The sequence below is a fragment of the Falco biarmicus genome, chromosome 5, assembly GCF_023638135.1.
Source record: "Falco biarmicus isolate bFalBia1 chromosome 5, bFalBia1.pri, whole genome shotgun sequence".
In the NCBI taxonomy this organism is placed as follows: Eukaryota; Metazoa; Chordata; class Aves; order Falconiformes; family Falconidae; genus Falco; species Falco biarmicus.
In genome coordinates, this window is record NC_079292.1 from 53,835,100 (window position 1) to 53,858,724 (window position 23,625).

The 23,625-nt window shown below is 36.3% G+C and overlaps 1 protein-coding gene across 2 annotated transcripts in view; it reads right to left on the reverse strand.

The window, feature by feature from the left end:
• PTPRQ (protein tyrosine phosphatase receptor type Q) overlaps positions 1-23,625 on the reverse strand; it is a 141,854-nt gene that overhangs the window by 84,750 nt on the left and 33,479 nt on the right. For both annotated transcript variants that reach the window (XM_056342105.1, XM_056342104.1), the window contains exons 20-31: positions 23,349-23,575; positions 19,328-19,397; positions 17,098-17,297; positions 15,478-15,727; positions 12,211-12,339; positions 11,337-11,483; positions 9,511-9,683; positions 6,875-7,085; positions 5,001-5,153; positions 4,708-4,887; positions 3,808-3,915; positions 1,035-1,316 (exon numbers count right to left, since the gene is read on the reverse strand). In XM_056342105.1, coding sequence (XP_056198080.1) covers positions 1,035-1,316; positions 3,808-3,915; positions 4,708-4,887; positions 5,001-5,153; positions 6,875-7,085; positions 9,511-9,683; positions 11,337-11,483; positions 12,211-12,339; positions 15,478-15,727; positions 17,098-17,297; positions 19,328-19,397; positions 23,349-23,575 — 2,130 coding nt within the window. The remainder of the gene's footprint in view (positions 1-1,034; positions 1,317-3,807; positions 3,916-4,707; positions 4,888-5,000; positions 5,154-6,874; positions 7,086-9,510; positions 9,684-11,336; positions 11,484-12,210; positions 12,340-15,477; positions 15,728-17,097; positions 17,298-19,327; positions 19,398-23,348; positions 23,576-23,625) is intronic.

The window sequence follows — 23,625 nt, forward strand, 5'->3', positions numbered from 1 at the left end:
TATTATCGATCAAGGTGCCAGAGCACCTCCCTGCCCCTTCTGAGAGACATCCGTATGTGCATGTCTTTCCTTACTAAGAAAAATGTGACAAACAGAGCAATCTGAGTTCCAGGGCTAGCTCTAGGTATAGATAAAGTAGGCTGTTGTCTGAGGTAGCAAATTGGTGAAGATGGCAAAAGGCCCCTCCCAAAAGAATGATCATCATACCAGTGCTACCTGGATATCTCTGAGCCTTAAAGAAAACTAACCTTCATGCTTGCCTCCCTAGCCACCTTTAATTCCTGGGTCTACAGCTTAACTCAACATCTACTCCTCCATTTAAACCCTTATATTCAGTTTTTTCTCCAACACCTCTCCTGTTTAGCTCCACTGAAAATTTAATGACCTTTTGTTGATATTATACATTCCTTTCCCTACCTTGTCCTACCTTACAGCTGCTTACTTATTTCAAGTGTCTTCTGTACCTTGTTATAACGCTTTAATGTTCATCCTGCCCAATCCTCATTTCTAAATGTACTTTTCTTTTTTGGAAAAACTTTATCTACTGTAAACCTCTGCTATTTTGTTTTATGTGTACCTTCTCCAAAATACTTCTAGTAACATAAACAACTTTGCCTGCTATGAAATAGCAATTATCTGTGAATCCTGATTTTTTTTAACCATTAGGGTTGAATTCTTACAAAATTTCAGTTCATAACTTGAATTCCATATTGCCCTCACTTTCTGAAACCCCTCCTTTCCTAGAAAAAATTCTTTGTCCTGCAAGACACAAGGAATCTTCAAGGACAAACAGTAAAATAGATAATGTCCATCAGGCATAAAACTTCCCACGGTTTTCTTTACTTCTTAATTTTCCTTACTATTTCCTTACTTTTGCTTTGTATAGAGAAGAGATAACAGGGTTCAAATTTTTCTGCTTTGCAAAGAAAATACATACTTTCAAAATAACTAAACTGCTCTCCTGGGCATCAAAGGTCACCATAAAGCAGTTGATTGTGGAAAAACTACATTTAAAAAAAACCCAACACACTCACCAGTTTCAGAAGTTCTCACCAGAAGTGGTAAAGATGACTGATTCCCATGGCCATGTCTGGTGAATGCCCTTATAGAGATGTTGTAAAGAGTATATGGCTTCATTTCACTTAGTGTTATACATGTAGATGAGGCATTTTTAATAAATAAATTATTGGAATCACTGTAAAAAACTTGGTAGTGAGTTATGACACCATTAGGCTTCTCAGGCGGTAACCATCTCAGATTTATTTCCATTGCAGTTACATTTATTAACTCTACATTTTGGGGTGGGGAGTCTGGTTCTGCAATACAGAAATCAAAGAGAAAAAAAACAAAACACAACCAATTCTGAGACTTTCAATTCATCGAATATAGGACTGATCTCATAAACCTATTGGATCCTAACATTTAGATTAGCTAACTGTACCTAAAGAGCCACACTTGCTCACTCACCCACTCTCCTTCTCAAAGCCTTACCACGTTCTATCTGTTAATTTTGGTATGTCTTCTTCTCCAGTCACAAAATCAGGAATCTTTTTGCATCCCAGATACTAGCTTTTCTGGAACTTCTTTTCTCACCAACTTATAAATCTATCCAAAACTGCATTTATTAAGAAAAAAAAAAAATCTCGTCTACTGCTTTCACACAGACTGATCCTTCAACTCCTCTCACTGCCTTGCTCAAATTCAGGTTCTTTAAATTTAGCTTTATGTTTTCTTCTTAAATAACCAGCCATCTTATTTCACTCAACCAACCACTGAGTTAAGAAAGGGTCTGTGTGTACTGTAACTAAACTCCCTTTATTTTACTGATACAGCTCCTAATTGATGGCCATGAAGACCCCAGTGTAAATATTGTTGCACTGGTGTGAAGGTCATGCGCAAAAACAAGTCCAGCTCCAGGGTAGTGTGTTGGCTAAATCTACTGGCAACGTATGAGTTCATGTGACTCCAGTGAGCTAATAATGCATGGAAGTGTTGAAGGAGTGAGTGGGCTGCACATATTAATAAAATCAGCTCTGAATGTCAACCTTGATTCCTTTGAAGGCTTCATCACTTCAGCCCTGAAATAACCAGTCTATAAAGTTGTTTTTTTTAATGTACTAAGAACCCAGGATTATGCAATTCAGTTTGCATACAAATACCTATATCCAGGTATTTCAGAATTTCTCAGGAATGTTTTTTGTCCTGAAGGTCTCACAAACCACTTTTATTCCTGATTTCTGAGCCCATGAATGAAAAGTGTTAACTGTAACAGATCACTACTCTCTGAATGACAAGGCTGCCCACATGGATACTTCTCATGTGAAGAAGCTTAATTTTCAATTGAAATGCATTTTGCAGTTTATCTGGCACGGTAAAATATTTAAATGCAACAGCCTAATATATTCCATCCTAAAATACATTACCTAAGACAGATGTAGGGAATCTTATATTTGGAGGTATATCTCTTTTCAAGAGTCAGACAAATTGTCACTCCTAGGTTGGCTAAAGTTAGGCAACATATTAACCTGAATTACCTCAGGAAAACTAAAGAACAAGAAGACGACAAGAGTAATCACATACAACCTTATAAAAAGGCAAGAATTATTGGTGGTTTTCTCAAGGCTTGCATTCATCTCTTACCAACAGATGAACTGTTGGCGTGAAACTCCACTCTGAACAAATTCCTGTAATACTCAAAGGCAAGGAATTACAAACTTTCAGATAAAAAGATATTTGGATAGGTAATTTTCTGTTCTTGTGATATGCCTTTCTTCTGCAAAAAACTGAACATAGAGGCATGCAACCTTTAAAAAAAGTTTACAAGCACTTTAAGTTTCACTGTTTAATTTGATATTTTGATTGGTTATTCAAATAATTTATTTCATAAATCCCCATGATTTTTAATCCTGTAATCCTTTGCTTTCTTTTATTATCACTTAATTATTTTTTCCTTGTATTGTAGCATATTTGGCAATGAGAGAGATAAATGGATAATTACCTTCTTTATTACTTTGGGAAAAACTGGAAGCAACTTTGCTGAAACTACTGAAAATATAAACTACAAATGAGAAAAGACTGAGGCTTAATACTTATGACTGCTCTGTAAATCAAATTTCCATGTTCTCTTTGCAGATGCGAATAGCAACTGAGCTACTGACTCTGCACCTTCATGGGTAGAGACTGCCTTGCAAACAAGCAAGGAAGATCCAGAAATCTTCACATAGTATTATACCCTACATTAAAACAATCTATCAGTCTTAAAATTAATAAAGCCCTGAACCTGTACAAAACCAACTGCATATAATGTCATTCAGTATTAAAAAAATCTCACTTTATCAGCAGATGTGCTTATAGACAGCAATATGCCCTCTGAATTGTTGAAAGCCACCATTTCCCGATGCTTCAAAATCCATCTGATTTCTATATGATAACGTTAAAAAACAAAAAAAACCCCTAAGCTGGGGTCCCACGCATAACTGATTATGGCTTAGATGGGGTCTAGGGACACGTTGTTTTCAGTGAAGAAACCTCAGCTCTGCAGCTTTCTTCAGATATGTCTATCAAAGTTGAAATTAGTTGATCGCTGGTCATGCTGCAGCTTTCATCATTACTTCTAGCACTTATTTAAAAATAGACTGAATGAAGTCACTTACTGATAGAAGACTAATATTTCAACAAACACTGTTTTTATTTGTACGTTTTCTTCCCCTCCTTATGTAGGTGCCCCGACTTTTGAAGAAGTGCAAGCTACAGCACAGTAAAGCACAAATACAGAAATCAAATTATCATTACAAACAATTTATTTACCATCTTCAGGGGTTCTCACAAAAACATCATTCTCTTCAGACAAAGCACTTTCTCCAATTGTGGTAGATGCTGCAACTCTCATTTTATAATTTGTGTACTTTTTTAAACCTGAAAATATTAAGCAAAAAAAATCTTGACTGTTGACTTCTTAAATATATTTTTTTTTCCTCTCAGGCACTTATAAAACTATAAAAATGGTTGCTGTTCTAAGAGGTTTTGATACACATTTGTCACCTGAAAGACAGAATATGTATAATACCATTTATTTGGGAAGAGCCAAATAAGCATTCATCAAATCAATAGATTTTGAAAAAAGTCAACCAGCTTCAACCCTGTAAATAATTTTCAGAATTCATTTGTCAAAAAAAAAAGCATGTGTACATCCAAATATGTGGTTTTCTTCTATATTATTACTCTGATTAGCATAAATAAATGCCTAAAACCTTATGGGGAATGCATTTTCTTCATTTACTATCAAAATTATCACCTTAAAAGAAGAAAAATATTATTTATGTCACACAAATACTGTGAACAAAATTTAAGTCTGAAAAAGAATTGACAATTTAGGCATATTTTCCTACATGGAAAGAAGCAGCTGAGGAAAAAATTGCAAGGAGAAATCTATTTCACAAAGTATTACTTGGCACGTTTCACAAATTACTGCTTATCTTACCTAGTCCTCTCCACCCACCTCACATTCCCTATATACCCCTACACAGCAGACAAGTCTTCCAGTAGTTTACCAACCTTGATTTTACAAGTAGTTGTGGTGTGTGTGTGTGGATGTGTGTGGATGGGGGAGGTTTGGTTCACCTACCTTTGAAATGTTTACATTACAAAAAGCTGGAAAAAATAATCTTGTATAATGTATTTGCATTTTTTAATCAAATGACACTGTACCTGTCATAAGTAAGCTGCTATTTGAAGTTGTTATGTGGAATGCTCTTTTTGTGTCCAGTTCCATCGCATAAACAGTATAATGAATGATTTTCCCATTGGGATTTGCTGGAGGATCCCAATACAGCAAAACAGAGGAGGAACTAATATTCTTGTAGGATATATTTTGCACTGAGCTTGGAACTTAAAAACAGACAAACATAACATTAAGTAAATAAATTATTTTTTAAAAATTAAAGTGTTCAGTGAAAGAAGTCATGTATGTTAACTTTAATAATATCAGAGTTACATTTTACCTTGTTCAAGTGTCTTGACCGTAAGAACTGATGGTGGTCCTTCTCCAACAACAGTGAAAGCAGACACACTGATTGTGTAGTCTGTGAAAGGTGTGAGGCCCTTTATAACATATGCCAGTTCTTCAGCCAAAATGTTAATGGCATACCGATTATCTGTGATTAAATGGAGAGACATAGTTACTTATTTGTAAACTCTTTTTTTTTTCTTTTGCATTCTAAACTCACTTTGACATGGTGACCTGGAACTATTTTATTGCAAAAAGATTAACTTTCATAGCAAGAACAAAAATATAAAGAAAATTCTCATTCTACCTCTTAATTCAATCAAGGAGAGGCTATTGTAAGTCCATTTTCATGTGTACAACAGCTAGATTGGCCTAGGTGGAAGAATGAATGGGCAAGAACTGAAACCATGAGATTTATACTGACAGCTATCTAAAAAAAAATTGAGAGAAATCGCCTAGGAACTAGGAAAAGGCATATTTGTACGTGGCTTAGTCTCTCCAGAGACTTCATAACCATGGCTCCTAAGTTGATGGAGCTTTTAGTTTTGGTTTTTTGTTTTTTGTTTTTTTTTTTTTTAATTGAGAAACACAGATTCCCTCTTCCTTGCCCTCCCAATGATGCTATAACTATACTTGAAATTAGTCCCCTCACAGATCCCTTCACACTGGTATTTTTAGCAGAAGAGCTGTCGTCAGCAGAGTTAAGAAGTCACACATGCTCACAAAGAGTTTTTGGTGCATCTGCAATAAAGTTCAAAGTCAACTGCTATCCAAGACTGTGCCAGTCAAAATCACCTGTTATAAAGCAGCCATTATGCCACTGCAACATGAAGTAGTGTTGGTGCTTCATATATTTAATTATCAGGCTCAGATTTTCATAAGAGAAACATTAAAATAAAGGCATCTAAAAATCAGCAGACCCTGTGAAAAATTTGGCTGTCAACAGCTTTAACTACCACAATAACTATTATAAGGTAATACTCATATGCTAGACTACAACAGATGCTGTTTGAAATCAATTTTTCAGCAACACAGACAACTTTTATCAAGTCGGTATCTCAAGCTGAATTAGGTCGTAAAAAGAAGATTCACATTTAAAGCACTCTATGTCTTCTCTGTAAGACAAAGAAGATTCTTCAGGATTAATACAAATTAAAAGAAAATAAAAAAGATCATTGTGGTCTAATGGATTGAATTCTGGTTTTAGACAATTGTGTATATGGAGGAATTCAGTGGCTTTAATAAAAAAATAAAACCTCAACTTTCTCCCCACTGTTCAAAACTCACTATAAAAATTCAGAGTGGTATTAAGTCCCTGCCTGTCAACTGAGACCTGCTTAATGATTTATAAATATCCATACTTGGTAAAGAAACACTGGTTCATTGATAATACAGAACAAGTGTACACACTAATGACATCACCATGTCATGGGGTCATCTCCACCTGTTTGTCACCCATATAGCAAAGTTGTAACTTTTTGACCTATTTACCTTCACTGACATCTGAAAACCTATTAGTCAAAAGGCTCAGAGAAATCAAGGTCTCTGAAGGGCTTGGAGATATGTTAATCCCTGACAATCACACCTGCTTTGGCAACTGTAATAACTGATTGTCTATGCAGCTTGGCTGATGGCTTTCGGGTGCTCCTTTCACTAGGAAGAAGGTCAGCTGGGTGACAAGGGGCTAGTTCCTGCCTGTGTGGCATTCCCATTTGCTTCAGAAGGTTATTTGGTAGTAAAAAAATCTGACTCCAGCAAATGACCCATTCATAATTTGCTTGAACCATGTGCTAAAGATCATATCTGGGACAGCAATGGGGGTCCTTGAGAACAAAAAAGCAGGTATAAAAATATCTTAAAATATCTTACCCAAAGCTGAATGTAATTCTGCATCTCCATTTATAGTAGGCAAATTATCACCAGATATACTTGTAAATACTACTGGGGAAGCTGTCTGAATGCTGGAAAACATTTCAGCTGAGCCCTCATATAATTCATTGGCTGTTTCCATTGAATTCCAAGTGGGAGAAAGTTTGATGTTTTCATTTATCATGTATGGTTCCAAAGAATCAATCAAATACTAAAAATTAGAAATATAAAAATAAATCAAAAAACTTTATCATCAATAAATTATTAAATTAGATTAATATATAATATATAAATAGTGTTTGTATATTTGTGCATATATATACATGCTATATATAAATGTTGGCATACAAACTTTATCTTTCATTACAACAATAATTAACTTTACAAAATACAATATTTCTCATTAAAAAGCTCAGTTGCCAGTAGCCTATAACCTTCTACTCATTTTTATTGATTAAATGAACACCACATTCTTCTTTTTTTTTTAATTTCTTAAAATACATTTTTTATAGTAAGGTGGCAATTTTAGTGCAAGGCCTTTAACTTTAATCCTATATCCTTGGAGTTATATTGAATGGACAGGTCTGAGGTTGGGAGATTCCAGTTGTACTAAGCATGTTCTGAAACAGGGTTCCAGGCACTGAAAACAAGATGGCTTCAGACAACCCTACCAGACCCTGAAGAAAAGGAATCATAGGTTGACTAGATCACTGAGTGAGATTAAGGGGACAGGGAGAAAACCAGAAGCTAACGAAATAAAGGGGAGAGGGAAAATATGAGAGTATACATATGAAAAGGGAGAGTGAAAGGGAGGTAAGTGATACAAAGGACAATATGATGGAAGGGGCAAAAGACAAATGTTGGAAAGGGATATAGCAGTAGATATCAGGGGAGCAAGAACCACAAAGAGAGGAAAACAAAAGCAGAAGGGAAGAGAGAGACCTAGAGTATAGGTACAAAATGGTGTGTAAGCACTAGATCATTATGCCCCTTCAGAATCTGGGACCGAATCCAGGACTCCAGTGTCTCTAAATTGTTCTGCTGTCATCTGTGAACACTCCCTGCTCACACATATGCCCCACTTCACTGCCAGAACGAGATGCTTTTACAGTGATGTAAATAATACACATGAGCTCTCTCCCTGCAGACTCTGGGTGGAGAGAGGGCAACGCAGCTTTTTTACTGCTTTAGCTAGGGGGGGGATTAATCACAGGCAGAGATACAGTATCAATCTTATCTAAGTACCAACAGGTAAGAGCCATATGCGCCTCATCTTCATGAACATTTTATAGGATACTAGTAACCAACATGGAAATACTTTTTGCTTCTGAGGCTTTTCCACATATAAGACAATGGCTTTTCATTGCTACTAGTTATTGGGTATCACTAGCACTGTGGATCTGACAGTTCAAATCCTGTAGATGCTCTAACTGTGGGTCAATGGGGCTCTAAACAAAGTAACGTTTATTATGATTTGTTTTGGCTTTTAATTAGAAAATTACATTCAATAAACTATAATAAAACAGTAATGATGCTACACTAAGAACTCCAAAATTAGGAAATCCCATCATTAAAACATATCTGTGCAGACTTTCATTTTTTCTGTGTCTGTACTATGATACAATCTTTAATTATAGAGTTATATACTTTCATTTTCCAGGGACGCCTGCTGGCTTAATGAACGGATCCTTATCCTCATTTTTTTGTTCCCTTACTCCTTATTTAATGTTTGGCTCCAGGGCTCTATTTAATGTATACCATTCAACTTGAAAGTGAACTCCTTCACTGAGCTCTACATCAAAAACTTAGATCCTGTGTCAGATCCAGAGAAAGACAACTTTGTCTAAAAAAAAAAAAAGGAATTATGCAAACTTTGGGCACATATGTTCAAAATTCAGATCAAAAAGTCCTACCTCATAAAGCACTCAATCCCAAGATAAAAGTTTGCTAGCGGTCTACAGTTCTTTGCTGCATGCTCAGGGCTGTCTCATCCAAGCATGTATACATGCCCCATCAGCACCCAAAAATCCAGAAGCTAGAATGACTGACAGCATAAGTCCCCTGAAAAATTTGATCTGGTAGATGTGCGCAGATATCCTTAGTATAGTCACAGCATGAAGTTCAGCATGTAGTATCAGACATGTAAATCCAAGGATACAAATGGGGGCAGAAGGTCCAGGGCTGTTTGCCTTGCAAGCAGAGCACTTAACCAGCCTTGAGAGACTTTTGTTGAATTCACTTCTCCATAGGATTCATACCCACATCTTTTAGGAGTTTGCCTGAGTGGCTATGTACGAAGCTAGGCACTTAAACATGTATTCTTACTGTTAGGTCACTTTATGCCACAAAGAACTCAAGGTCTAGAAAGGATAAGACTGTGGGCTGTGGTTTTGGGCCTTCAGTAGCTAAAACAGTCTGGATTATCCTGCCAGAATTATTTATTGTTTTCATGTTGTGGAAACTGCATTATTAGAATCTCTTTAAAACCCAGCCAAAGAAGGTGTGGTGAGGAAGATGGCTTTTAAAAGCATTGACAACTCATTTGTGGTGGCTAATTCCACATTCCGTATCTACCAGATAAAGCAGAGAAGTAAATTTAATCTAGCAAAGAAATGCATCTAAGGAAACCTAAATACCTTATTTTTTCCTTCAAGAATAGTGTTTTCCAGAGTCACCTCTGTTTCCTGCACATGTACTTTAACCCTGTACTGAGTAATGATTCCATTTGGTTGTTGTGGCTTCCTCCAAATGATTTTTATATATGTGGCTTCCACTTCTGCTAGATGTAAATCTGAAACAGCACCTGGAACTAAATATTCAAGAATAAACTTGATTTAATTAAACATCTGTGATTATTACAAGCTTTTTCAGCACTGCATGCAAAGAACAATAGGCGTTTAATTAAATTTCCCATCCTTATCTTTTGAGTTGCTCCTGTGAAGGTAGACAGTTACTTCACATGTTTTCTTAGCAAACAAGCTACAGTTCTAAAAATATGCACACTGTTTTTTGACATATAGGACATATGTTTGAATATGGTCAGATTCCAAGATATGTAAAACAGGATAGCTCCACTGAGGTCAGTGCATTGGAAGCAAGCAGACCCTTGCCTCTTATATGGAATCCAAAGTATATTGAAAATGAAAACTTAATTCTAAATTCATCAAAACCATAGCAGAATTAAGTAAAAAGCTGGAAAAAATATCAAATGTGATACATCTTGTTAATTTTCCTTTTATAACAGGTTTTGGTTCAATTTCTTTAGCTATTCAGTAATAATACTACTGTATTTTAGGTAGGACTACCAGGTACCAGATACATTTACATTTGATAGAATGACATTCAGATTTGATATGAAAAATAGATTTTCTTCAATATAACTCAGAAAAAGACAAACTTAAAAATACTTGCATAATGAAGATTTGTAGATTTGGCATTAAAATGAGACATTCTATGTCACTCTAAAAAAAAACAACCCAAAGCCACCAAAAATCCCCTTTGACTTCTGACAGCAAGTTTAGACAGGTTAGCATGACTGTACGGATGCAGGTCATCTCTGGGAATTGTCTCTCAGAGCTGAAAAAAGCAGATACACCAGGAAAGAATACAATAAATAAGGATAGGTGTTCCTCCTGCTGTTACACCTTGACAGCAACCGTTGCAGCGATCACTGATTGAGCTGTTTTCTAAATTTGTGCTGTGTGATGTAAACATAACACAGAAATAACCATCTTGAAACTGCCTACCTATTACAGACTGATTCTCACTTTTTTCTGGTTGCATCCTCACATGCAGACCAACAATTCTGAACAATCTCACACACGTGTAAGAGGTAAGAGAAACCTGCATTTCTATAAAGCAAAAGACTCTATCACCTGGTGAGTGACGACTACTGGGAGTCAGAGCTCCCTAAGGACAGATAGCTCAGGGGCAAAACCAACCACTTTTCTGCCCCAGGACAAGATCCCGATGTTGAATCTGTCTCAGAGCTATGGTCCCTGGTAAAGGCGGCTCCATTAGAGACTGGTATGGGAACTTGGATTTGGTGAGAATTAGTCAAACGAGGTTTAACAGGAAACATCGGGGCTGAACAAGCCAGCCGTGGGGACGCTTGCATTGTTCTTTCTTTTCCACTTGCTGCCACCTAACGGGTAAAGATGGGACCTACAACTTAATTACCGTATCTAAAAAAACCCGACTTAATTCAGACAGAAACTGTTTCTTTCACAATCTCTGAAGGTTTCTGATAGCAAGTAAATTTAGTGGTAGTCTATGAACTTGACAAAAATGGAGAAATAAACCGACATAATTTTTCACCTAATGTCTTTCAGTTTTTTATCGCTCTCTTGTAACACTTACAACACACCTATTCCTTTGCAAAGTACCTAGAAGGCTCTGAAGGGAAAACTGAAACCAGTTACCATGTATAGCTCATTTACTTCACTTCTCTATGCTTACTTACCATCTGCAGGAGTGAAAACTGTAAGGTTAGTCTTTGGCCCCACCCCAGCACTTGTCTCAGCACTGATGTACACTTTGTATGTTGTAAAAGGCACAAGGTTACTAAATACAAACTTATGATCTTTTGTGCTGTTAGCCAGAATATGACCTAGAATAAAAAAAAAATAAGAGATTCTAGCTCAAAAATATAAACTGTCCACATCTACTTTCCAGGATGAGGAATGAGGAAAAGCCAAATTTGTTTGTGAAAAAGATAATTTGGCATCAACCTAATTGGAAATAATACTGACTGTCTGGGGAAAACAAACAAGCAAGCAAGCCACCGCAAGAAGGTAGGGGTTTTAACAGGAAGTTGTTTTTTTGTTTAGAGGTTAATTTCTATTTGCTTTTCCTGTGTAGTCCCACAAAAACTGTATACAGCTCATTAACTCGCTTAACTGCAGGCAGTTATAGAATTTCTTTATATATACAGTATGAGTTTAGGAAATTAGAACACCATCAAAACAGACTCACGCAGCTGACTCTATACTACACAGGAATGAAAATCCTCCAGAAATCTTTAATAGAAAGAAAAAAGAGTAAAGGTAAGATACAAAATTATATGGATATATAAGCACCCTAATTCAGCTGCGAGATTAGTCTGCCATCTCTCTGAAAGAGGGAGGAAAGTTGGTTTCCTCCACTCTTAAGGATATCTAGTTTGAATTTGAGTACTCTTTCTCATGATGGACAGACTTCTCCCTTAAAAGTAATCTAAAAAGTAAAAAGGATACATAAGACTGCTTCAAATTCATTCTTGATTGGCAGGGACCCTAAGAAAGCAAGTGTAAGGAAATAATCATAAAAAAGAAATAAAAGCACAAATTCTGACTTACCAGATGGTCCATAGAGCTCAACTCCGTAACTAAACCTTCCTGTTACTATGGTCGGTGGGTCCCACATCACTGAGAAAGACTTTGCTGTAACGTTGCTTTTGGCAAAGTTTTGTGGTGAATCTTCTGGAACTTAAACATAAAATGGTTCATATTAGGATTTCCAAGAACCACATATTAGCCAATACATTTTAAATATAAACATTAAATATTCTGAAGGGAAGCTACATTAAAAGCACATCTCATTAAAATTACTTATTTTTATTTAATTTCTTTTTTAAGGTAATGCTTGCAAAAGGTACCAAAAGAGCTGGCAATATGCAAGTAATCCTTAAAGGACAAAGGTGCCAATGATTCTACCAAGTTTAGCACGGACTTCATCATGATATCGATTACATAGGGAAGATGCTCAAATATGATTGTGAGGCTCAGCAATATGGAGCTCACATTGGGTATGTTTTTCTTCCTTGAAGAGGTTCTATTTTCATATAGACAATATTTCATGCTGAAGATTTCTGACAGCACTAATGATATACATTACTATACAAAAGGTAAATCTGGAACCAATTAAGCCTGAAAAAATATTGCATATTTGAGTAATTTCCTATTTTCATGAAATTATTCAGACCAATTAATCTAATACTCAAGTGATTATGGAATCTTATCCCTGTTCTTTCAAAAAAATACCTTACTGCATTGCTAAGTTAATGAGACATTACTATTGAGATTAAAATCTGAATCCAAAGACAACTAAAGGAGGTAGAATTTTGTACATCCATGTAGAGTAAAAACAAACCTGATTTTCAAAAATCCTGTAGATGCAAGTAAACTTACAGAAACTGATTGATATAAATTTCTATGAAAATCATGTCTTGATATGTTGTGTGTGAGATTTAAGATAATATGGAAATATAGACTGATCTTGTAAACAAATATGGAAGTGAACTAGCGTATTACTCCTTAAAAAGTACTGTCATCTTTTGTAAAACTAATGTACAAATGAAAGAAATGAAAATTCCTGTCAATCCTGAAATATATGTTATAGATTGATCAGTCATAACTACTTATTCATTCTTAGTTATGCAAAATGCATCAGCTACAATTGCACATAATTCTGAAGTATCATCTTAAGAGTCTATTTTTTTCCCCCAAGGTTTAAGCTTTTTTCTCTCTGTAGAAGTATCCTCCACTTGACAGCCATACCCAGCAAAAGAAATATTCGCACGCTGAGTTTTCAAAATTTATGATGAAGCAATTTAAAATACTTTTGAAAAGTAGCCTCTTGTTCAAAAATCAAAGCAAGAAAAGTATCAGCTTTGTCAGGAACACAGGAGAGCTTCAGCACAGCTCGGAAAATTCTGGTTGGAGAGGACAAATAATTTTCAGTATTTTAAAATGAAACACAAACAAGCTATACAATAGGGACATATATCACCTTCATCTGTGTGGCAAAACAGGCATGACAACTCTATGTCATGCTCCTGTGTAAGCAGGAAAGTGGTATTTGAAATAAATGCCTTCTCCGTTTTCCCACCTGCTATCACAAACTATAATCAACTGCTCTCCCTCAAGTCTCATCTTAGACACTCCAGTGGGGGACTGAAACGTTTGGGCCATTAGAGAAACTGGTAACTTGGATGAGGTGGCTAGTAGGATTGTTTTAAGAACCAAAACATTTGGAGAAGGGAAGTGAATTTCAGTAATTAACAAAGAGTCTGGATGATGGTGCTTGTTACTAGAGGGGGAACCTGTTACAATGATGGCAAAGCAACACTCCTAAATCATGATTTTACTATACAGTCTATATAGATAAACACAAACTTAAGCAAAAACCTTTCCCACTGAAGCAAATGAAAGGTAAGAAAATAAAAATAACAATGCAAAACATCTATTAACGCATAATGCCTTCCTAACAAATCACCAACCAACTCTATGGGCACCCTCCAAACAGGTTCCTCTGCACACAGGCATGCAGGACTCAGGAGAGCACTTCAACAAGCACCTGAATGCTCATAAGGTGAAGATCTCATAGAGATGGATCCAGAAGCTTGGGTGTACCGTTGTGTGGCTAAGAGGAAGGACTTGTGAGGCTTGGGCCATGAGGGCTGACTGTGCCTGTGGCCCTGTGCATTCCACACATCCACCCACACTGACCAGTAAGCCAACCTCTCTTTTCCCAGTCCATGCTTTAATGGATGAAACCTGGCTGTACAGACACCTGGTATGCAAGGACTGAAGATCTTATCTTTCAAACAGCTGCTATCTTTCCATGTATTTGGCAGATCTACACCCCATTGCATAAGCTTTTCATCAACTTCCAGGGTTTTCTTATTATCAGCACATCTACCCTAGGATGTTAAAAGGGTGAAAAATAAGCTGGAAATCAACTCTGAGATCATTAGAACAGAAACTATCCAAAACTTCATTAACCTTAGCCAGAACAGCAAACTAAGGGTATTTTTATTCTATCAAAGCAATTCAAGTGATCAGTGCTAGGAAGGAATGAAATTTCTTCTCATCTGAACAGTGCTATGAATTGTGGATATATGAAAGGGGAACCCAGTAATATCAAACTGCGTCAGGCAAAAGAATGGTGTACTTGCAAACAATCAGAATAACTTTCCTCTAGAAAACCTTTTCCATATGGCTCTATTAATAACGTTGCTCCACTACCTAAGCCATTATAAAACTCTTGCTCCTGGACAACCTTTGTTTCCAATTCTAACTCCTTAGTGTGTTGCAGGTAATCCAAAATCAGCATTCCTAGTGCTTAAGGATTTCTTGAGCACTGAATAACTTCCTGCAATAAATCCAGACTGAGGAATCATGAGACACGAGTTTTCTTTATATTGCTTATTTTCCCACAAAAACGAAGAAGCTTTAAGTGGATTGCTATGTACACAATACACATACTTTTTGAATACAATGCTTAACACCTTTTCCTTTCATCTGTAATAATTCTCCTTCCACTGTGCCATTAATTGCAGTTCTTAAATTATGCTCAGTTTTTAAAAAAATTTGATCTCTCCTGAACATAATGTTTAATGATAACTGAACTCCCACTCACAGTAAATTATTAGATACATTAATAGTTATATACACTTTATGTTGATTCCATCAGGTAAAATTAAGTAGTCATGTAAATACAAGAACCTGATACAGATAAAAACAGATTTGGACTGAAGTATCTCACAACCCAACTTCAAACTGATATTTTGAATTTTTCTTGTAAATCTGAGAATTTTATTTCCATCTGAAAGCAGTATGTACCTGATTCTGGTGTCCGGACAATTGCACTGTCAATGTAGCCTGCTTCAGTGGTAACTGCAGAGACTTCGAAAAGATAGGTAGTATATGGCCTGAGGTTAGTTACAACAAAACTAATTGGCTCATTCCAAACAGAGCTCATCTGACTCAGTGCTTCTGTACTTGGTGTAACTGTTGTCCGTGAAGGAATTGTGGATTTGCCAAAAGTAGTTGAAGGAGTGGTAGTACTCCACAAAAATGATTCACTGTTATCCTATAAAGACAAAATATGAAACATGATAAGCTGCATCTGTAACCTCTAATTGTTAATATACATTGGTGAAAAAGGGCAGACTATCTCTGAAATAAAATCACCCTAAAACTGGTTCTCCAAATTTTAGATGACGTTGCTAGTACGTCCTGTTAATGACAGCAGTACAGTTTCCTCCCTTATCCCAAAAGATCTCAAACCTGGCCGAACAGAAGGAACTCTCTAAGATTAATTTAATTATTCCGGGATTCCATTTTCAGTGTTCAGTCTTTCTTAAAAAAAAAGTCCCCTGGTGAGGTCCTTCTACATCACATGCATGTTATATATATGTATGTGTATATATATATGTAGCATACATATATCACGGATAAGACCAGAGAGGGGTTTCCTAGTCCATACTGTCAGGAGACACCTCTGAAAAACTGCTAGGCATTACAGTAACCAACGTTTATGATTCAGTAGGTGGCAGTCTCTCAGTGCTGCTGCATTAAATCAGGCTGTTCGGAACCTTCACAACGCGTAAGATGATCTTCCAAATAATCTGAAATCAAAGTTCTGATAATATTTGTCACTTAAAACTGCACTTTTCTTTAAAATACCAAGCCTACCATCCCAGAGAGAAAATAAAAAATAAAATAAGAGAAAAAAATTAGGCAACTTGACATCTGAGTAATCACAACACTGCTCAGAATAAAGAGCAAAAGGAGGATAAATACTGGAAAAGAGAATTTTCTTCAAGAAATTCTGAAAGGTATGCATTGGTTACAGGTTTTGATCCAATGAACAGGCAGATTCAAAATTTCAATGAAAGTTTGTATTAAAACCAACTCACACTACAAACACTTTTTTAAAATGCTCTGCTAATCATGGGTCTTTTTATTTTGATAGGAAAAGTATTTTTAAAATGTTGAAATGAGATACACAGAATAAAGCATACATTTGAAATATAAAAAGGACTGTCATAATACATATGAAAATAAGGTATTAACTTTATGTCTGCACTGACCAAAAAGGCCCCACCAATTCTTGCTTTTTCTAATTGTATGTTGTATAAAATAAAAATTTAAAAATTGAAAGCTGAAAAAAATTCAAAATTATCCATTTCATTATTTTCTGTTAAAAGGATGCCAAATTGAACCTTTCTTAACGTTTGTACTTTGATTCAGCTTTTCAAGGGAAAGCATTAAATTCAAAATATTTTGAACAGAAAGGTTTTTCTTCAACCATTATATCCTCCCTTGGGATTAAGTTTGTAAAGTATTTGGGATTCTTCTGAAAAGCAAGCCTCCAAATTTTTTATGTCTCAAAATTCAAATGTAAACTATATTCTGTTCCTTCAGTCTATTTCCAATTTAAAAGGTTATAGCACTTACATTACATTCTGGTAACCTTCCAGACAGAAGTTCCTCTACTTTAACCAAGACATCTTTCACTACAATTCCACTTCTTGCATGTTTCACACTAATCTTGAAACTAGTTATTTTTCCATTTGGTTGCCGAGGGAGAAACCAGATCAGATTTACAGCTGAATAATTTAAGGCTTCAACTGTGAGATTCACTACTTTACCTGGAGCTTGAAAACAAAACAAACAAATGCAGTGAGATATAATTTTCTTCTCAGCACTGGGAAATAAAAAAAATCCCTTTTTTTTTCAATACCATTTCTAGCTTCCAGTCCCTGAAGTAAATAAATAAGAACCATTCACAAACACATGTAAGGTAGCTGATGTGCAACCAGGTCTTCTCCAATCTATTTTAAGTGAGAAATAAAATTATTTCAGTCTCATAATAATACAGTAATTGATTTGGTCAACTTAAAAATATTCTTCCTAGGGGCAACTCACCTACTGTGTCAGAAGTGGCAATTTTTGGCCCATTTTTGGTTGTTGAAGAGCATATGACAGCACTGGGTGGTTTATTTAACTTTACCTGTGTCATCTTTTAAGCTGGATATAGATTTTTTTGGTAGCTTTAAACAGCTCAGTTTAATTAGAGTATCCACTATTATTGCAAAAATGGTGTTCATTGTATCAGTGACAGTTTCTGGGGCCTTTTGTCAGAGCATCTGTATTAATAGGGCACAAAGGAACAGGATGAAGCATCTAAACAAGATTTTACATGCTATCTGAACTTTACTGTGAATTCCCTGTCTGCACAGCACAGTCAGCAGCAGTTCCTTCAGTAGCTAGTCTCAGCCCTTGGGAGAAAAGGGCTATGCTGCCTTAAAAATACAGAACCGTCCACAACTGCAGATCTTCCACAAGTGAAATGAGACAGCTCCTCCAAACCTCTTATTTAGTTCTTGCTTAGGTCCTGCTGAATCTTTTGCAGACCTTTCACCACCTTCTCCCTCCTACCAGACCACAGCCTTTATATTTAAATAATTATATTTTCTGGCTAATCTTCGTACTTTAAACTGCACCTCTTCGTGTTGATCAAGATGTTGGGCTTTCTTTAACTATCAAAACAAGTTAAAAAAATGTTGAGAATGTCAAAATATAAATGTAGTAACGGTGACACATAATGCTCACCCAGAATTTGAAGAAACCTTCCAACTACATTTATAGTAAGGGATTTTAGCTTTAATAAAAATGTAAGCAGAAGTGCATCAGAAAGTAAAAAGCTAATGTTGTCATACAGAGGAATGCTAGTGTTATCCTCTGTCAAACATGAGTAAATAAAGCTCATGGAAATATGGTTTTTACCAGCAATAACATACAAAGAATAGTGGGTAATGATTTTTCATAGCTCCACAGGGCAAGTTTACTACCCCTTCTCATAATTTCATAAATCATTGCATTATTTCAGTAATATCATGCAGAGTGATGATTTCCTACCATTAACTGAGAAATGGCATTCTGCAGTTTGCCCAGCTACAGAAATCAACCAGGACTCCTAAACACAGGGGATGGGTCACTGCCACAGCAGCACAAATTCTATATTCCACTGAGATTGATCCACTACAGCATAACTGGCCTGGTGCCAGCTCTTCAGCCCAGGTACAACTGCTCCTGAAGCGTAAGCAAGACTATAAACACTAAATTAATAAAGATTATGCAAATTCAGACTATAATTATATTTTTTTATTCTTCAAAACCATCAAGTAAAATTTGCCTTTCAGCCATGTATTTTTTTTTCCTTCAGAATTAAGAAGTAAAAACTTAGTCAAATACATTTTGTGCTGGGCTTCTTAGAGAAGGCACTTGACTCCAGCACTAAACAAGATACGGCTTGACGTAAGTAGGCAATGCCAGAGCTGATCCCACAACAAAGTCTGTCTCCTCGTACTGCTACAAGCAACAATAGACAGCTCTGCTGTAACCTCGCTTTGTGGAAACAGCCTACCTAGGAAGTGGCATAGGAAAACCCCAACAGAAAGAGACTTTGCATATAAGAAACCTCCATATGTGCACTCCCTGAATGTTCTTACTAGCAAATAGGACAAAATGTGCCTTTTCCAGTAAGTGAGAGAGTAAGAAAAGAATTAGGATTTTGTTCTAAATGCATCACAATTTGTTCAAGTGCAACATGTACCATGGATACTTTATTTGAATAAATTAGAGCAGCTTTAATAAAAATAATTAGCAACTTCATTAAAATTACCACTTTCTGCTGTCTGAAAAAGAAAAGGATTGCTAAACACTCCAACACCAGCACTGTTCTCAGCAGCAACCTACAGGAAAAAAAAAAAAGCCACTTTAGAGAATCTATAGCATATATAGTTTCATGGACTATGAAAATCTTAAGGATACATAGAGATTCACCTTCCAGCTTTTGAACTAGAACTATACAAGTAAACATGCCTTTTACAGCTCTATTGTTTAATTTATATTTAACATTTGAATGTGAAAAAATAAAATGGAAAACTATGAAACGGTGTAAGAAATTGAGAAAGCCATGTGTGAATAGCCACACTTCAAAACTGATGAGTCCCTACTTTATGCTAAAGTCAACAGCAATAATAGCATCAGTAACACCCCTTTTCCTTGCCACAATTCACCTAAACCAGCTTCCCATTCCTATTTTACTCATATGATAACTTAAAAGAGTTAAAAGGAAAAGAGGTTGTTTTTTTTTTCTTGAAGTCCTGAAGGATAGCAACACCAGGTCAACCTCCCTCACAGCAGAAACCTAAGGAAAGTATGTCTTTTGGCATAAAGACAACAGGTCAGGGAAATGTGGATGCACTTTACAGGGGATGTGCCTCAGTGATCATGATCACAGCAGAGTCTTCCTGTGGAAGGGCAGTACATGGAGACTTTGGTAGAATTTATGGAGATAAATACGACAATGCTATTTGCTCGGCAATTATTGACTTATTGACAATTCAACTCAGTGATGGGCCATGGCATGCAACACTTACAAAGAAAGAGGAATGAGGTCTGACTCCTTATTTTGAGAAGTGGCAGAGACAACAAAAGGTAAGGCACGAGCAAAATTCCAACAGTGATGGTGAGAGGTATGTGAAAGAAGCAAAGTGGAAAGCTCTCCATCAGGGTTAAAGTTGGCAGTCATTCCCTCTTGCTAGTGTCAGGTACAAAAGGTATGGCAGGTGCTGAGGCAGCTGACAGTGCAGACTGTGGGGAATGTGGGCTGAGAAGGGGCAGATGTGCAAAACTATGACATGGATCATATTAGAAGTGACAGACAGCACACTGGGGATAACAAAGGGCAAAGACAGTGGAAGGACCAGCAGGTCAGAAAGGAAAACCGTTCTAACCACTTCTCAGGACTAAACTGCATCTTGCAGATGACTGTAAAGCTATTTAAACTAAGCACTAAGCCACAGCAGACAAACTACAGCAAGGTAACATGGAAGACTTAATCTAGGATATAAAAGGATTTATAACCACATAAGCACTTCTCACTGCTGTGCTTGGCGAAGGAGAAACTGTATCGCTGGCCAGCTCCTTCCTAAGCCATACAAACACCCTCCCCATGCATGCACACCTCATGACTCCAGCCAGCTCCAGCTACCTACTTCTGTGTCACAGAGAGAATGACTTGAAACGTCCTTAAGCACCAATGAATTCCACAGTAGTTGAAATAACTGAGGAAATTACCTGGAGATCTTCAGGGGTTGAAAGGCAGCCAGAAAATTCTGACAGTATTAAAATTACATTATATAAATTTAAAGATACGTCCTCACCTGTACACTGGTTTTTTGTTATCTCGTCTCAAAGTAGGTATTGTAGAAAAGGTCCAGAAAGAAAAACTAGCATTAAGACAGACATTGAAACTCCTATTTCATATGCTTAATTCCAAGAGAACTTGAAGTTACCATGACATAAGTATGCAAAAATTTGCAAGGTAAAGGTTCCAGCTACACACCAATTAGCTTTGAAGAGAAATCCAAATCAATGCTTATGCAATATACTATTAGCTCCTAGGGATCACTGCCACAAAGAACCATTCTAGAAAAAAGCTTGGAAACTTTATAAAGGATGAGTTTACTATGCAGTTAACAAAGTACTATCCAAAATTCAAGGAAATGCAGTTTGTATTTGGAAGGAGTATTAATTTTTGTGCTTTGAAGTATGTTGCCACTAATTATTTAAGTTTACAACAAAATCCTGAGGGCATATTTTTACAAAATTATCAATGATCAGATGTTTAAAATTATCCGTAACTTTCCAACATTTATTAAATTATCACTTGTAACTGCTATTTCTTTGGAAATGTTTTTGTCATTAGATGTAAAGAAATTAAGACTGGGCTGTTACAAACAGACTGGAAACATATATGCAAAGCTTATAAGCTTTGTTGTACTTTCCTGTCACAGTATTTACCAGAAAGAATTTCACAACAGGACCAAGCTAGGACCAAGGACTAAACCAAAAAATTTTCACCTGTGCAAAAATCAAGAGCTGCTTTTAAATGACACAACAGACTCCCACAATTAACCAAAGAACCACAAGAAATTTCTCAAAAGAAGGAAAACATGAAATGTTTCTTTTTGTCCACATCTGTGAGGTAGGAGTGTTTCCATCTGAGTCAGTATTGAGTCCATGGGGTTGCTCATGGGTCAGGCGGGCAGGGCGCCCACCAGAGTAGTAGGAAATGTAACAACCTTTAGCTTGCCAACAGATTGTTACTCACTCATGAGAAAAACCACGTGGTCCCTGCTAGACAGAGGTTGCTGGGTCACAAGTCACTTTCCTGAGTCAAATTCTGCTCTAAGATCAGTGTTCCAGGCACCAGCAACAGGAAGGATTGGCTCTCGTATGTATCAACAAAGGGCAAATCACTGCTAAATAAGTGATTTAAAATGTCTCACAGTTTTCCCAGAGAAGATTCATATATGGAGCAAAGAATGGAATTTGCAGAACCTTTAATAGCGAACCCCACAAAAGTGCTACTGAGGTACTCAGAATTGCAAACTGAATTCTCTTAATACATTAATCTGAGGAGATTAATCTCTTAGAGTCTAAGTGACAGTACTTTTCTCAAATAGTAAATGAACATTTTGGGGGGGGGGGGGGGGTGTTTGTTTTTTTGTTGGGTTTTTTTTTTTTTTTTTAACAGATGACTGGAGGCAGGAGATCAAAGGGTAAACATTTCTCCAGCTGTGGATGCACTGGCTTTTATCAGCATGGTCATCACAACTAGATTCACAGGGAGCAACTTTTCCACAATGGCAAGAATTACATTTTTACACACAAGCATACCACCTTTAAAAAAATCACTGCACAACCCTATTCCTAGACTGGTCAGCTTCAGTATGTTTTTTATAGCTTTGCACCATATGAACTTAGATGGTACAGAATGAAGCAAATCAAACACATAATTTCATTTCATTCTTGATATTGAAAAGAAGCACCTGTCCAAGGTTTTTATGAAAGAGTATGTCAGGTGTAGAACTGCTTGGCAAATACTGCCAAGAGGACAGCAGTTCGTTTCTGTCCACTTGAAGTCATTTATTGTTGAAGAGTTCAGAGATGGATCAGGAGTGCCTAATCTCAATGTAAACAAATTCCACATACAGAAGTCATGAAAATACATGTACTGATTTTGTCAGTATATATTAACTGTGAGTATCTAGGTGATAAAATATATGGAAAGGGAATAGAAAAGTATGACTTTTTTTATTTCAGGAGATAATACCAGGTAAAAATCCCAGGCTTAGGGAAACCAGGCTAAGGTGTTTACAGGATACATCTAAACAGATATTCAGGCAAAAAAAACCCTTAAACTAGTAAGTTTCAAATCAAAGAAAGAAGTACATACCTAAATGCTTTTCTGGATCTAGCTGAGATGATTTAGAAATCTATGAGTAATATCCAAAGTGGACAAGTGATTTGAAAGATTAAATCTCAATGAATATGAAGAAGAATATAGACATTTTTGAAAATTCTATCTTTTTCTTATTGGTTTTTGCCACATAATGCCATATGTAAATAAGAATATCAATAGAAGAAATTTTTAGTACCATTTTGGCTGGAATTTTTTTAAAGTAGATTTAAAAAACACTACTGTAAACAAATACCTGGGTAATATATTTTGTTATATGGCAACATTGATTAGCAAGGTCCTTCAGAAAACACTACATGGGCCTATCATAAACTCACACAATTTACAATAAACCAGAATTCAGAATACTAAAAGGCATTCATAAAGCTTTTACCTTAATTTCATAAGTTGTTCCAGGATTAAGACTGGTAAGAAGAACTTCCAAGCTATCTGGCTTTGTTGTGACCTGTGTATAAGTTGTTTGCACCCATGGGCAGACCTCTTTATATTTAACAATATAGGACAGAATTCTCCCATTCGGATGCAGCGGCGTATTCCATGACAGCAAAATCCCAGCTGAGCCTACTCTTTCACCTGCAAGGAACATAGGGGGCCCAGGATCTAAAAAAAAAATAAAATAAATTGGTGTATATATATATATATGTATACAC